This window comes from Myotis myotis, unplaced genomic scaffold (genome assembly GCF_014108235.1).
Source record: "Myotis myotis isolate mMyoMyo1 unplaced genomic scaffold, mMyoMyo1.p scaffold_m19_p_8, whole genome shotgun sequence".
In the NCBI taxonomy this organism is placed as follows: Eukaryota; Metazoa; Chordata; class Mammalia; order Chiroptera; family Vespertilionidae; genus Myotis; species Myotis myotis.
The window spans coordinates 84,751,330-84,766,203 of NW_023416390.1; the positions used below are offsets into that span (position 1 = coordinate 84,751,330).

The 14,874-nt window shown below is 53.2% G+C and overlaps 1 protein-coding gene and 1 long non-coding RNA gene across 3 annotated transcripts in view; one reads left to right on the forward strand and one right to left on the reverse strand.

Moving 5' to 3' along the window:
• Nucleotides 1–940: 940 nt before the first annotated feature.
• Nucleotides 941–13,526, reverse strand: LOC118661287. The gene is made up of 3 exons (XR_004969257.1): nucleotides 13,312–13,526; nucleotides 11,303–11,488; nucleotides 941–1,146 (listed from the first exon to the last, which is right to left on the reverse strand). It is a non-coding gene; the product is annotated as an uncharacterized LOC118661287 (long non-coding RNA).
• The window catches only part of STEAP3 (STEAP3 metalloreductase), a 45,833-nt gene continuing 36,136 nt past the window's right edge, over nucleotides 5,178–14,874 (forward strand). Inside the window, exon 1 of one of the 2 annotated variants that reach the window (XM_036319118.1) lies at nucleotides 5,178–5,320. In XM_036319118.1, the coding sequence (XP_036175011.1) occupies nucleotides 5,242–5,320 (79 nt within the window). In that variant the 5' untranslated portion in view covers nucleotides 5,178–5,241. Of the gene's footprint in view, nucleotides 5,321–12,824; nucleotides 12,893–14,874 lie in introns of those variants that run through there. The other variant, XM_036319119.1, reaches the window with a different exon arrangement.

Genomic DNA, 14,874 nt, shown 5'->3' on the forward strand with positions numbered 1-14,874 from the left:
CTTAGTTCACTCGGCCTCAGCCTGACCTTAGGGCACTACCTAGTTCTTGCCTGTGCCCCCTCCCCCATTCCCTGGAACTGGAAGGTGGGCCGGAGGGGGGCTGGGAGGAGGAGGAGGAAGGAAGTCACAGCTCAACTCTCACCAACGGGAACTCTTGCCCCTCCTCTTGCCCCTCCACAGTTGAGCAGTTGGGCCCAGAGGGGACCTCCTTGCCCAGTTTTAAGGCCCCACCCCAGGATGTGTGCCTTTCCCCATGATTGGCTAATAGAACATCCATTTCCTGACATAAAAACGCTACCCACAGCTACCCACAGAGTGTGGTCTGGCCGAGACCAGGCCAGCTTAGGGAAAGAGCAACAAATACCCCTGTGGCTGAAACAGACTTTATGTGCTACCACCTTAAAGCGTGTTTCCATGCGTTCACAAAGCATGTGCCCAGCGCCTTCCAAGTGCCAGGCGACAGGTCTGGGAATGGAGAGATGGCCCAGAGGTGGCACGTTCAGGGGGCCTGAGTCCCACTGCAGAGGCCCGTGGCTCTAGGCGACTCCATGCCCACGTGTACACACACCCCGGTATTTAGTTATTAGGTAGCTCAGCATCGTAGACAGCGGCGATGGCAAAGGGACAAGAAATTCAATCAGGCAGCTCTGGACTGAATTGCAGCTCTGTCGCCTCTTGCTGTGTGATGGGAAGTTCACCATACCCTCCATGCCTCACTGTCCTTCTATGGGTGAGGGTGTTGTCCTGAATCAGGGGTCAGTGCCTGCAATCTTCCTCTAGGCAGTGATGGTGAACCTTTTGAGCTCAGCGTGTCAGCATTTTGAAAAACCCTAACTTAACTCTGGTGCCGTGTCACATATAGAAATTTTTTGATATTTGCAACCATAGTAAAACAATGACTTATATTTTTGATGTTTATTTTATATATTTAAACGCCATTTAACAAAGAAAAATCAACCAAAAAAATGAGTTTGCGTGTCACCTCTGACACACGTGTCATAGGTTCTCCATCACTGCTCTAGGGTGTCCCCTCGGAGCTTCCTGCAGAGAGACCTACGCAGTGGGCCCTCCATGGTTGCTTGTCTCCCGCGTAAGCCCACTGAGAATGACTGACCGAAGGGGCAGGCGTCTCCCTGTGAAGTCCTCCTGGGAAGCAGAGGAGGGAGGCAAAGTCAGAAGTAAAAGGGGGGGTACCCCATCCCCACCAGCTGCCATCCCAGGGCACCCAGCCTAAGGCCAGCTACATTTGCATGTTATTTACATAAATTTGCATGAGCACAGTATTCACATGTCTTATAGCCAATTATTTTATTCAGGCATCTCTGCATCCAGGAAAGGGCACCAGCAGAGATGTGGCCCCCTGGGCTTCCTGTCAAGAGGGCATCCAGGGCCCCCACTCAGCCCCAACAGGAACCAGTCTCCCTCGGGCCTGCACCTCCCATCCCCCACCCCACCTTAAAGAGTGTCTCCATGCATTCACAACCCATGTGCCCAGCGCCTTCCAAGTGCCAGGCCCTGCCCTAAACCCCCCTTAGGAGCTACTGCCACTGCCGTTGACCACCACCAGGGAAGGCCGGGTCTTGGCAACTCCAATTGTCCCCCACTCCTGAGCGCCCTAATTTAACCAGATTAGTCTCTTAGATGTGGAGGCCTGGATGTCACAGGCAAGAGATATGACCTTGGATAATGGGCCTTTCCACCCCAGGTGAGAGGCCTGCGGGCAGGCCTACTCTGAGCTTGTCAGGTGAGCATGGGGCTCCTTTTTCATCCACAAACAGAACCTTGAAGATCTACCTGGCATTCCACAGACCTGCTTCCAGGCTTTAAGAATATCAGGTGGACAAACCTGTGAGAGGCTGGGAACAGTTTGCTAAGACAAGAGCAGAGCAAGGGTGCCGGAGACCAATTCCAGCATGTCATAATTTTAAGAGTTTCATCAAAAGGTTGATGAGACTTGGGGACTCAACAGGGTTGAGTCACACATGTAGTCACCTGTTGGGAATGGCTAAAGGCATTTCTCCAAACCTGAATAGGAAACTGATTGTGGCTGCCAGACAGTTAAAGGGCACCTTAATCTACATGTTATTGCCTCCTACTGGCCAAACACCTGAACAGCCTAGGCTATTCCCCCATTCTGACAATGGACTCTGTACCCTTTGAAACCTTACCCTTTGAAGTGTATTATCTCCACCTTGCCTTAGGACAAATTGTGTTAATAAAAGCAAGGGTCCTAGACAAGGAGGGAGTCTTCAGTTCCTTTAGCTGAAGGTCCTCTGATCCCCAATGCCTTTCAAAATTATATCTTGTCTCCGGACTCTTTATTAGTCTCTGGATTTCTATGTCATCTACATGCAGCCCCTTTTCCAGATTCCTGAACCCTTCTTGATGCTGGGACATGAACCCCGGCATAAATGGACCCCCGAAGTGGGACAAGAACACCAACGATACAAGGGGGATGGGCTGGGTACAGAAACTCACCAGGGCGGAAAGCCCTGGATACTTAGCAAGGGGCAAAACTGGGAAAGCAAGAACCTGGCCCCAGGGTAAGCTATCCTCCCCTAGCACAGTTTGGAGCCCTGATCTTGCATATCACTGGTCATGGGATTTAGACCCTTGATCTTTTCCTTCCTGAAGATAATATCTAGGCCTCAGTTGTATGTCAGCTCCAGGCCCAGAAAAGCAGCAAAACCAGACAAGTGACACTGTGGCTGCCTCAGGCCCAGCTTCTTTGACTAATGACCCTCTGCCCTGGCACTGACCAATCAGTGGAGACCATGACCCTGAAAGAGCACACCTGGAAAGCTCATGAATATTAATACCCCCCCCCCAAGAGCTCCACCTGCAAGAGAGAGATAAATATGCTCAAGGCAAAGGACCCAGTGTGCACTCTCCCTCCAAGGAGCACACCCGGGCCATTTCCCCACAGGCGCGAATCCCCCCACCTCTCAGGGACCCCAGGAGACTTGCAACCGGGGAGGCAATGAGCAGCAGCAGCTGGGTTCGGGCTAATTCCCGCAACCTGTCTCCAAGGCCCCCTCTTCTCTGACTTCCCAGTCTCTCTCCACTAGCCCGCTCCTCGCTTGGAGTGTATCTTCAACAAATCCCACTTTGCTTTACTTTCATTTTCATTGGCCTTAAGATCTTTTCAGTGTCGATGAGAAGAACCGAAGTCCCAGCCGGTAACCCCATCAGGAAGGAACAAGCTGGTGGGACCTCGGTAGGCAGGGCAGGGCTGCACTGTGAGAAGCATTTGGGAAAAAGGTCCCCTGGTTCATCTGGTCACACACAGCACTGCTCAGCCCTTGCCCCAAGCTAGCTCTAGTCCTTTGCACCAAGAGCGCCGTCACTGGAGGGATGTTGGCCACTACTCACAGGAGCCCTCCACCCGGTGAGGCAGGGGAAGCAAAAGAGGAGTCAGCTTCAAACCCTAGCTCTGCCACTTCCTCACAGCGTGATGCTAAGCAAGCACATTCCTTATCTGAAAAATGGGGATGATCCCATTCACCTGGCAGGGTCTGGGGGGCCCAAAGCAGGTAATGTGAACAGGGCACAGTGCTTGCCTCAAGGTGAGACGTCAACAAATGTCACTTCCCTACCCTCACCTCTGTTGGGGAGGGAAAATTATCCTCTACCTTCAGGGTTCCTCTGGCTGGACTAACATCAAATGAACACAAGACAGACTAGCAGTAGAAAAACAAAGTTTACATATGAAACCTGACATGCTCAGGGAGGCCTGCGTGGTGGCCTTACAAACTCTGAGGCCTAAAGTAATCACAAAGTTTGAAATTTAAACTTTTTTAACTAAAAGCAGCTTAGTGTGGGTAGTCATGTTCTAGGCTGGTATCTTCCCTGAAAAAGGTCAATCTTTACCTTAACTATTGTCTTTTGCATCTATGACAACATTCCTATGGAATGTCAGGGTAACCCCCCTTTTTCCAGACCCCCACTGGGTACAACAACCCAGTGGAGCCCATAAATCCTCTCATTGTTTTATCATGTTAATTGTTAACTGTCTTTTACCCACCTGTGTAAAAGAGGTATGTGTCTATGTCTGGTGCAAGTTCCTCAGCCAGGGACTTGACCCCTCCAGGTGCAGGGAATTGGAAGAGCACATGAATGACCACAGGTAGGTGGGACATGCTTTATTATGAACAAAGCAGCAACAACTGGCTGGTCAGTGGCACCTTATACATGCGCTCAAACAAAAGAGGCCTCCTGCCAATTCGTTTTGTCCGTGCTACATTAACATAAGCAGGTTATTTCAGGGTGCGCCTGCTCAGTAGGGATAGTGGTACGGCTGAGTCATTGCCTGCACGCATGCATATGGAGAGTTGGCCTTTAACCTTCGGCATACTCTGGTCAGGGCCCCCACAGTCTATCATTTTACTTTGTATCCAATCCCAGAGGTTTCCCCCGTGCTTTCTCCTGCCTCCCTAATCTATCACCAATGGATTTCATGCAACCCATTTACGTTACGTCTCCCCCTTTGATGGAAATGTATAAAACAAGGTGAGAAACTGCCATTCTCTGGCGCATTATCCCAATACGTTGAGATTCTGCTTTCCAGCAATTGTGGACAGTTTGGCTCAAATAAACTCACAAAAATTCTTCCCATTTTCTAATGTTTCTTACGCTAACAAGTTTAATAACATGTATACCTCCTATGCACATGGGAGTGTCTAAAGCCATCATCTGAAATACCACCTTCAGCTAAAGACAAAAGCTGATGCTGGGGTGGAGAGTCCGTTGTGGGAGGTAACCAGGAAAAACAGTGACCAAGGGTAAGGGTGCCACTGGGTTCCAGTGCAGGCCTGGCTGGGAGGCAGAGCCCCTTACCAGTGAGATTCCCCTTACAAATGTAAGTGTCATTTACAAAGGGTAATTCTTGATTTTCAGAGCCTCTCCCATGTCTGCAGTTTCTTAAATTACCCAGCCTCAAATAACCACTACCCCCAAAGAAGCATATTTTGGGGTGGCGAACTGCTCCCCTTCACCTCCCCTTGGGAGCCAAGACCCAGGAAACAGAATTGTGCAAGTTCAAACATCCCCAGGCCTGGAGGGGAGGTGTGTGAACCAGTTTGTTTGCACATAGTCGGAGGCCACTGACCCCACCTGTGCTGGGCGATGCCGTGACCCTCCTGACCTTAAGCAGCCTTAACTGAGTCCACAGTCCACGCTGTGCTGAGTGAGCGCTGGCCGCCCAGCCTGGGCCCAGCGGCAGAAGGAGCTGCACATGGAGAGATGGCAGCTGAAGCCCCTGGTGAACAGGACCCTTCCCTAGGCTGTGGAGAGTCCCCCAGCACTAAGGACCCCCAATCAGGTGAGATGGGCACTAAGGTGCAGGAGGGAAGCTGGGAGGGACACAGTATAAGCGCCCCAAGTTGTTACTGGTAAAGTTGAAACCTTGGTTCTTTTTGTTTTCTTTAATGTTTTTATTGATTTTAGAGAGAGGAAGGGAGAGGGGGAGAGAGAGAAACATTGATCTGCTGCCTCCTGAACACCCCTTACTGGGGATCGAACCCACAACCCAGGCATATGCCCCAACTAGGAATCAAACCAGAAACCTCTGGGTACATGGGACTATACTCAAGCAACTGAGCCCAGGGCAAAAGTGTCCTTGGTTAGGGAAGAGGATTTGGGGGTTTACTAGATGGCTGTAAACTGCTTGGCCATGTAACTATGCTTGTCCTGGCTGATTAGTGTCTCAAAGTAACCTCTAGCTGGTTGGTTTTTCTTTTCTCCTAAGTCAGGGTAGAAGTTCCAGGACACATCCTTCTCCCAACCCCTCCATCCTCTTCTCAAACAAAATCCAACAGAGGACATGCCATGACCTGGCTCTTACCATGAAAGGGTGATGGTCACCCAGGAGCGAGGGCTTGCTGCTGTAGCACACAGACGTTTCCAAATCATCTGACTCAAACAATGTGCTGTTTCTAAAAGCAACTTATGGTCGCTTATAATGAAAAGCTTAACAATAAGGCCAATAGTACACTAGACACAAAAAGCATGGACCAGAGGAAAATAAAGTAGAATGTAAATACAGTTGACAAGGTTAATCCAGCCATGAATATGGGTCTGAGTATCATAGTAGCCATGGTAAAAAGGGAAATAAGATCAGTTATTGGAAAGGAGTAAGCATGCTAGCCTTTTATTTTCTCCTCGAAGCTTTGTATAGCAGGCACTGAGTGAAGGACAGAGTCATTTACTCCATATCTATAAAAATTCAGAAGCAGCCTGGCCAGGTAGCTCAGTTGGTTGGAGCATCATCCTGATATGCCAAGGTTGTGGGTTTGATCCCCAGTCAGGGCACATACAAGAATCAAACCAATGAATGCATAAATAAGTGGAATAGCAAAATCAATTTTAAAAAATTTAAATTCAGAAGCAGATTAAACAAGTCTGCTTGGCTCACAAGGACCATTAAGAAAACAAAGAGTATGAGCAATATTGAAGCGCAACCCCGTGAGGAGGAGTGTGGCCCAGTACCGATTTCTGTCTTGGCCTAGGTGTGCAAGGAGCTGGGTGTTCCCTCGATTGCACTGTAGACCAGCGTTTCTCAAATTTTCATGTGCACAGTCTCTGGCAGTTCCTGTTAAAATGTGGCTCTGATTCAGGAGGTCTAGGGTGGGCCTAAGACTTGGCAATTTAAAACCCTCCCCGGCCATCACGTGCACCACACTGGGAGCACGGGGCTGAGGCCCAGACTTCTGGAGTCGGTGCCTTTGCACTCCCCCAGCTGAAAAGCAATGCTAGGCCCCCCCACACACAGGAAGGACCTGCTCTTGAGCTCACTCAGTGCTCGCTGGGGGTGCTGGGCCAGCTTCCTACATTCCCATTGGCCACTGATGGCCTAGTCACAAGCCAAGACACTTGATCTCACACAAAAAGTCATGAAGTACTGTGGATAAGAAAAAGGGGGGGAAAGAGGGATTCTGTAGAAGTAACTCCAAAGGGTGATCTGATCATACAGGTCCTGGTGGTAAGTCATGCCCTAGGCTTGTAACTTCCCTAGTAAAAGGTTATCCTGGCCTTAAGCAAACCCTGCCCATTGTTCGTGCATCTAAGTTAACACACCTTTGAGAAGCTTCTTTTCAGAGCCCTCAAGCAAACCCCCACCCTCAAGAGAACACAGAATCTTGTTAACTCTCCTGTAATCCAATCCCTGCCTTGCTGTCTCCCATCTGCATGGAATCTTCCTTAGTTCCAAATGCAGAAAAGCAGCTGCAAGCTGTCTTTCTCAGAAGCATTTTCTCTGTCTCTTCCTGTCTTGTTTCCAGGAAGATCCTCTGTGTGGCTCAAATGAATTGTTATAACATTTCTGTGTGGGCGTGGACTTTCTTACACTGACATACCCACTATGTGCCAGGGAGCAGAGCTCCCCACCCTCAGTCCTTTACCCACCCTCCACTCTAACAGCTGCCTTCAGAGCCTTCTCCACACTTGTGCTGGATCTCCTCGACCAGCATTTCTCAAACTGCCATGTGCACACAGTCTCTGGCAATGCCTGTTCAAATGTTGCTTCTAAGATAACATACCTCTGAAATGTCAGAGGGGGAGGGGCTCCTTTTCCAGACTCCTTAGGGCACAACCTCCCACCAAAACAGGAGACATGGCTCCCAGTCCGCTGAGCTCAGAGAATGTTTCCTCTTGGGAGAGTTCATGTTTCAGCTGAGGACCAGACAGAGGGCAGCCTTATGCCAAGCTAGATTACCAACCTCAGGTGCAGGGAGATTGATGTAGGGGTGGGTACATCTCAGTGCCCTGTCTCAAAATAAGGTGCCATGTGAGAACAGAGTCTGTAGATAAATCCCAGGCCCCAAGCACACCTGTGCCAGCTTGCTTTCCAGTCAGTGCCCCTCCCTCACAGGCCATCCCCGTTGCTCACATGCCTGAGCTCTGGGAGTTTCTGACCTGACTTAACCCACTGAGTCATCGCGGTGGCAGACAACCCTCCATTTGCCCAAATCACCCTCAAGACCCACCCTGACAAGCTCAGGGGAGACCTGCATGGTGGCCTTACAAACTCAGAGACCTAAAATAACCACACAGTATGGTCTGAACATAAAAGGAAAGGGGGTGGGGGAGGTAGAAGAGGATAAAGGGGGGATAAACGGTGACGGAAGGGGACTTGACTTTGGGTGGTAACACAATACAATATACAGATGATGTATTAGAGAATTGTACTCTTGAAGCCTATATAATTTTATTAACCAGCTAGAGGCCCAGTGCACGAATTCATGCATGGGTGAGGTCCTGCCAGCCCAGCTCCAATCAGTGGATCGGGGCCAGGCCTGTCAGGAGGAGGAGGCGGCGGGAGGTTGGCCAGCTGGCCTGCCTTGATCAGGGCACTATCAGGGCCAGGCCAGCTGGTGGGAGGGGCCGAGGGCCATTGGCCGGCCAGTCCCGCCCCCAATTGGGGTGGGGAGGTCAATTGGGGATGGGGCTGGCTGTGGGGAGGGGCTATGGGTGGTGGGCCGGCCATCCCTGCCCCCGAATAGAGTGGGGAGGCCGATCGGGGGCCAGCAGCCTGGGTACGGGGCCATCGGTGGTTGGCTGGCAGGCCCTGCCCCTGATCAGAGTAGGGGGGCTGATCAGGGGAGGAACTGACTAAGAGGGGGCCCATCTGGGATGGGGCCAGCCAGGGGGAGGGGCTAAAAGAGGTTGGCTGGCCATCCCCACCCCCATTGGGGTAGGGGGGCAATCAGGGCCAGGGCCGGCCAGGGGGAGGGGCTTCGGGTGGATGGGGGAGGGGGACCAGCTAGGATGAAGGGCCACAGAGGGGGGGGGGGGGGGGGGGGGCAGCCGCCCCACCCTCGATCAGGGTGGGAGAGACCGATTGGGGTGGGGCTGCTGGTGGGAGAGGCCATGGGAGGTTGGCCTGCCTGCCCTACCCCTGTTTGGGCTGGTTCACTGGCCACAGTGGGAGTATCATAGTGACCAGTCATTACGGTTGTTCCAGTGTTCCGGTTGCTGGCTTTTTATATATATAGATGTCACTCCAATAAATTCAATAAAATTAATAAAAATTTCTAACTAGAATCAAGCCATGGCAGGGACACATCTTAGGCCTGTAGCTTCCTTGACAAAGGTCAGTCTTGACCTTAACTGAGCCTGCCTACTGTCTTTTTGCATCTAAGGTAACATACCTTTGAAATGTCAGAGTAATCTCCTTTTCCAGACTCCTTAGTGCATAACCTCCCACCAAAACAGGAGACCACAGACTCCTCATTGTTATCTGTTCCCTGCATAGCATCTCTATGTGCTGTAAATGTCACCCATTCTGTACCCAGCAATGTAGATGTGTCTCTCTGTCTGACTCTTCATCCAATCCCAGCAATTTCCCCCTTTGCTTTCTCCCTTCCCCTAATGTACCACCGATGGAGTTCATGTAATCCCCTGCATCTCCTCTGACTCTAATGTATAAAATAAGCTCCAAAACTGCCATTCTCCAGAGTGTTTCCTGTCTGTAAGCACACATGCAATGGGGCCGTGCTGCCTGTCACTACTTGAGCCAATTAAGCAGGGACAGGGTCAAATCGTATATGAGCACTTATTCCAATACTCTTGGCAGAAGGTTATCCACAAAAATCTGCTCTTCAGCCCCCCATAAGCCAGCTGCTTATATAGGGTAGGACACAGATTCCATGGGGAAGTAGCGATTATGGGCATGGGGGAAGCAGGCTGTGCAGGCTGGGGTGGGACCCCATTATTTGGGCAACAAAGTTGTTAATCTTTCCATGATAATAGGCAGTTCTTTAAACAATTTTTTTTTTTATTGATTTTTCATAGAGGAAGGGAGAGGGAGAGAGAGATAGAAACATCAATGATGAGAGAAAATCACTTATCGGTTTCTTCCTGCATGCCCCCTACTGGGGATCAAGCCTGCAACCTGGGCATGTGCCCCTGACTAGAATTGAACCTGGAACCCTTCAGTCCACAGGCGAAAATAGGCAGTTTTTGAATGAGAAGGGACCACATTCCCAGGTCCAAGGTTGACTCCCAGGTCCTGGGGGTGTACAACACCCAGCCAGGTTAAAATGTCCCTTTTTTTTTTTAGAGCGAGTGGAAGAGAGAGGGAAAGACACAGAGAAATATTAATGTGAAACACATCAATTGGCTGTCTCCTACAAGAGCCCCGACCAGGACCTGGGCCGGGGAGGAGCCTGCAACCAAGATACGTGCCCTTGACCGGAATCGAACCCGGAACCCTTGGGTGCAACGCTCTATCCACGGAGCCAAACCAGCTTGAATGTCCTTTCTTTAACCAGTACAAGGCAATCATGGTTAACAAAACATGATTAATATTTCCCATCACCATAGCTAACCCCTAATATTCTATTTTTGCCCCCTCACAAGTCCATTGAGATTTTGCCTTCTGACAATTTTCAGTTTGGCTCAGATAAACTCATAAAAAATTCTCTGTGGTTCTTACATGGAGAAATGGCAGCCCCACTCCCTCCTCACATAGGGGAGCAGCTCCCTGTGCCCAAATTTGGAGGCGTCTCCCCATGTTCGGGTGAGAGAAGAGGTGAGCACAGGCGAGGCTGCTGCCCTGGCTGGCTCTCAGGGCCTGGCTCCCGGCCAGCGCTGTCAGAGTGCATCAGGGCACACCGCTTCTCCTGGCCATCGCGCTTTAATAGTCAGTTAGAATATTTATTTTGTAAAATGGATGTGCGGCCTATAAATGTTGCATCAATCTGAGCAGCTGAGCAGGAACAACAGCCCTCTTCCCTCTGACCCGAGTAGGACGTGACCCTAGATTCTCATCCGGGATGCGTCTGTCCTCTTAACCAAAGGCTACCCTCCTGTTTAGGAGACGGAAATCTCAGGAGGTGGCAGCCACGGGCGCCCTAAAGAGAATACCCAGCAACTCCGGTGCGGACATGCATCAGAGGGACTAGTACACTGGGCACTCCTCAGTCCCCAGCACCCTACCAGCTCTGGGGCAGGCAGGGGAGGAGGCCAGAGGTAGGCAGGAGCCATGGGGGGAGTTTCTCAGAGATGCTGAAGAAGGGCAGGGTTGGGAGTGCATTCATCCAACAGCTATTCACTGAGCACCTACTTATGTGCCAGGCACTGGGAGTACAGAAGTAAATGAGACAGAAAAACTGCCTGCCCTGCAAGAGCTCACATTTCCATGAGAGAAAACACTTCCTGTGCCTGGGGTGTGATTGCCCCCCTGGACCTGCCCAGTTAAGAATGTATCACCAGATCACCTGAGGTTACTTTTCTCACGGCTTCTGCCAGGTCATCTTTCCAATCTCCCTCTCCAGCTCCCGGGGCGCCCCACAAAGAAGCCTACCAGATCTCTTGGGGAGAATGCTGGTAGATCCAGGGATCCTTCCAAAAATGCTGGCAGATTTTAGCACTTCCATTTTCCAGGTTCTGTGTCCTGTGCCACCCGTTGCGGTTGCAGGAAGGATGCTCGCAGATCCCCATCAGCTACAGCAAGTATGTGGAGAGCACCTACTCCATGCAGGGCCCCATGCTAGGGGCACCAAAGGGGGCGAGAAACTGGTTTCTGTCTTCTTCAACTTTACAATTCATTGCAGAGGCAACTCACCATCCAAAGGCAGGGACCGGGCAATGGGCACCCGTGTCCCCAGCACTTGGGACACTGTGTGGCATTGAGGGCTCCCTCAGTGTTGAATGGATCAAGGACCTATAAGCCAGAGAGGGCGATGCCCTGGGGCAGGGTGGAGCAGGAGGGTCCCGGAAGAAGACAGGAGAGGATCTGGGCCCTGGGCCCAGGCAGAAGAGAGGGCTGGGAAGGGGGGATATTTTAACAGGAGGAAACCCATGGAGGCAGGAAAGCACTAGCTGTTCATGGGTGGGTCTCGGTGGGGAAGCGGGGGAGGGGAGGCCCCTCCCAGCAGCATTCCCACCACAGGGCTGTGAGAATGCTGCCTCTTCGTTGAGGCCCAGCCCTGCTGCCTCTGCCTCGGGGTTCAGATAATCCCTGTTAGGGCTTATCTCTCCAGCACAGGTTGGCTTCCTGGAGTCCTTTGAAGGTCTTTACCAGGGGCTGGTGGACTATGCCCCCAGCAATATTCCAGCGAGAGTCCCTGTCAGCCTCCTAGAGGAGTGGCCTTGGTGCCCAACTTCTCCCTCCCAGCCGTGTTCTCTGGCGGGGAGAGGAAGAGCTGCCAGTAGCACCCTGATGTGAGGTCCTGGGTGAGATGGGCGTCCGATGAAGAAGGCACAAACCTCTAGGAAGCACCCACGAGATGCCCGCTTCGTGCCTGTCGTGCTGCCTTCAGCTTGGGGACGGAGGCCGTGGAGGGAGGTGTTTGGGGTCCCCGAGTCCAGACCGAGGCAAGCTGCAAAGTGCCCCGCAGCTCCCAGAGGCCCAAGCACCTGGACACCCGGGACTATTGGCCCTAAGGGTGGACAAGGGACAGAGATGGGCAGGACCACCAAGGCCTGCGCGCAGAAGGAAGCAGGGCCCAGCTGGCACGTTGGCTTCTTACCCCTGTGCCAGCCGAAAGCCGCTGTGGACCAGCCGTGGATCTGAGTGTCCCTGAGAGTAAGGGGCGGGTCTCAGAAGTCACGGCCTCCAGGACTCCCTCGTCCTGGTTAACAGGCGGTTGGTTCCCGAGTCCTGCGCACTTCACGGGGGAGAGAAGGGGCAAATCGGGAGGCTGCGGGACGGCCCCGAATACTGGGCGAGGGGGAAGGGTCGCGGTTGCCGCCGCCGCCGCCCCGGGCAGCGGGTCCAGCGCGGAGAGGGGACAGGCCATTGAGCCACCGCACCTGGGAGGTGGCCGGCCGGATAAGCGGCAGCCAGGGCGGGCGGGCAGGCGGGCGGGGCGCGGGCAGGAGGAGGAGCCTGGGCCGGGCGCCGCCTCCATCCCGGATCCTTCAGCTGCTGCTGGGAGCAGCGGGCGGAGAGGTGAGTGACCCGTGCCCTGGACGGTCGCCGGCCGCGGGTTGCCCCCTGCCCGGAGCCCGCGACCCGGCGCTGCCCCTGTGCCCCCTGTGACTGCGGCCGCCGGGACCCCCCACGACCTGGGTGCCACGCCGCGCGCCCGCCTTCCGCCGAGCCGCGTGCGCCGCGGGGGTGGCAGGTCCGGTGCCCCGCGCCGGGGGCGGGGCCGGGGGCTGGCGGGGCGACTGTCCAGGTGGCCGGTCCCTGTTCCCGCTGTCTGGTCGCCGCCTCAGGGAGGGCCGGGCTGGGGGCCGGGGCCGGGGCCGGGGCCCGGGGGCCGGCTTCCCCGCCGGGGCTTCCCGGCTGCTGCCCTGGCCGGGGAGGCGCGGGTCCCAGGCCCCGACCTTGGTGGGACGAGGCCGGAGCCCTTGGCCAGCACTCACCTGTCCTGTGCGTGTCCCTGAAATCGGGGTGGGCTGCCCAGAGAGGTGGTTGGAACCTGGGGCGCTCATGAAGGGAAGACACGGCGTGCGAAGCTAGCACAGGGGTTGGCGAAAGTAGGTCTGCAGTTGTAATACAAACAACACAATAATAAGTAATACAACAGTAAACTTTCGGGTACTCTGCCTCAGGGTTCAGATAACCCCTGACCGGGTCCTCCTGGGCGGGGCCGGCTGAGCCCTGTGGGTTGAGCCCTCCATGAAATCTCTTTCCAGCATCTGCACCAGGAATGGGCCTCGATTTAAAACAGACACTCGCCAGTTTAAGTAGTTTTAAGGACCTAAGGCCAAGCTGGCTCTTTTCCTCCCTCTTGGGGTTTGGAGGGCTGAGTGCCTTTTTGCCCACCCGAATGTTGTTCAGGGGCAAGAGGCGGGATCAGAGCCTGGCAGAGGGCACTGAGAGGCCTCCCAGGGGCCAGGCCACCTCCGGGACAGGCTCCAGAAGTGGGGGCTCTGACACCCCCCACCAGGGAAGTATGTCTGTCCATCAGCATGCAGTAATGATATAATGAATAGTAGACAGTTATTTTGCATCTATCTGTGCCGGCAGACTGCTTTGCACACGGCCCCAGTTCATCCTCAGGGCGGGAAGGCACCATTATTCCCCAGTTAAGGATGGGGAACTGGAGCCTCGCAGAGCATGGGCGTTTTGCAGGGATACACAGGGAGCGAGGTGTAGAGGAAGACGGTTCAAAGCCCGACTTGGGAGCCCAGAGGAGCCTACCTGTAGGAAAGAGACATGTTCTTAGTATTGTGGCAGCCCAAACGATGCAAGTGCTGGAGGCCAGAGTTTTCACAAGACCAAATTTCTCACCTGGGTGTGTCCCTCAGTCACCTGCAAGGTCTGTTAAAAGTACAGATGCTTAGTCCGGCCAGCATGGCTCGGTGGTTGGGCGTCAACCTGTGAACCAAGAGGTCACGGTTCAATTCCTGGTCAGGGCATATGCCCAGGTTGTGGGCTTGATCCCCAGTGTGGGGTGTGCAGGAGGCAGCGAATCAATGATTCTCTTTCATCATTGATGTTCCTATCCCTCTCTCCCTCTCCCTTCCTCTCTGAAATAAAGTATGTGTGTGTGTGTGTGTGTATATATATATATATATATATATATATATATATATATATATATATCTTAAAAAAAATACAGATGCCTGGTCCCACGAATCCCAATCAGCAGGGTGCACCCCCAGCCCCACACCCAGTCAAGTTCACCTGGGGAGCTGGGACCTGTTTTACTGATCTCTATGCCCATCTCCATCCCCAGTGGCCTGCGAGGGGCTGGCATGAAGCATGTGCTTAATCAGTATCTGATGGATGAGTGGACGTAATGGGGTTGGGGGGGGGGGGGAGCGTAGAGAAGGTTTCCTGAAGGAGGCCTTAAATGGTGGGCACTGGCCTCAGAGCTGTCAGTGCTGAGCTCCCCGGGACCTGGCCTGCTCACACTGGGACCACATCTCCAGCCTGGAGATGCCAAACATGTGGCTTCCTCTCCTGTCCATGTTATCCGT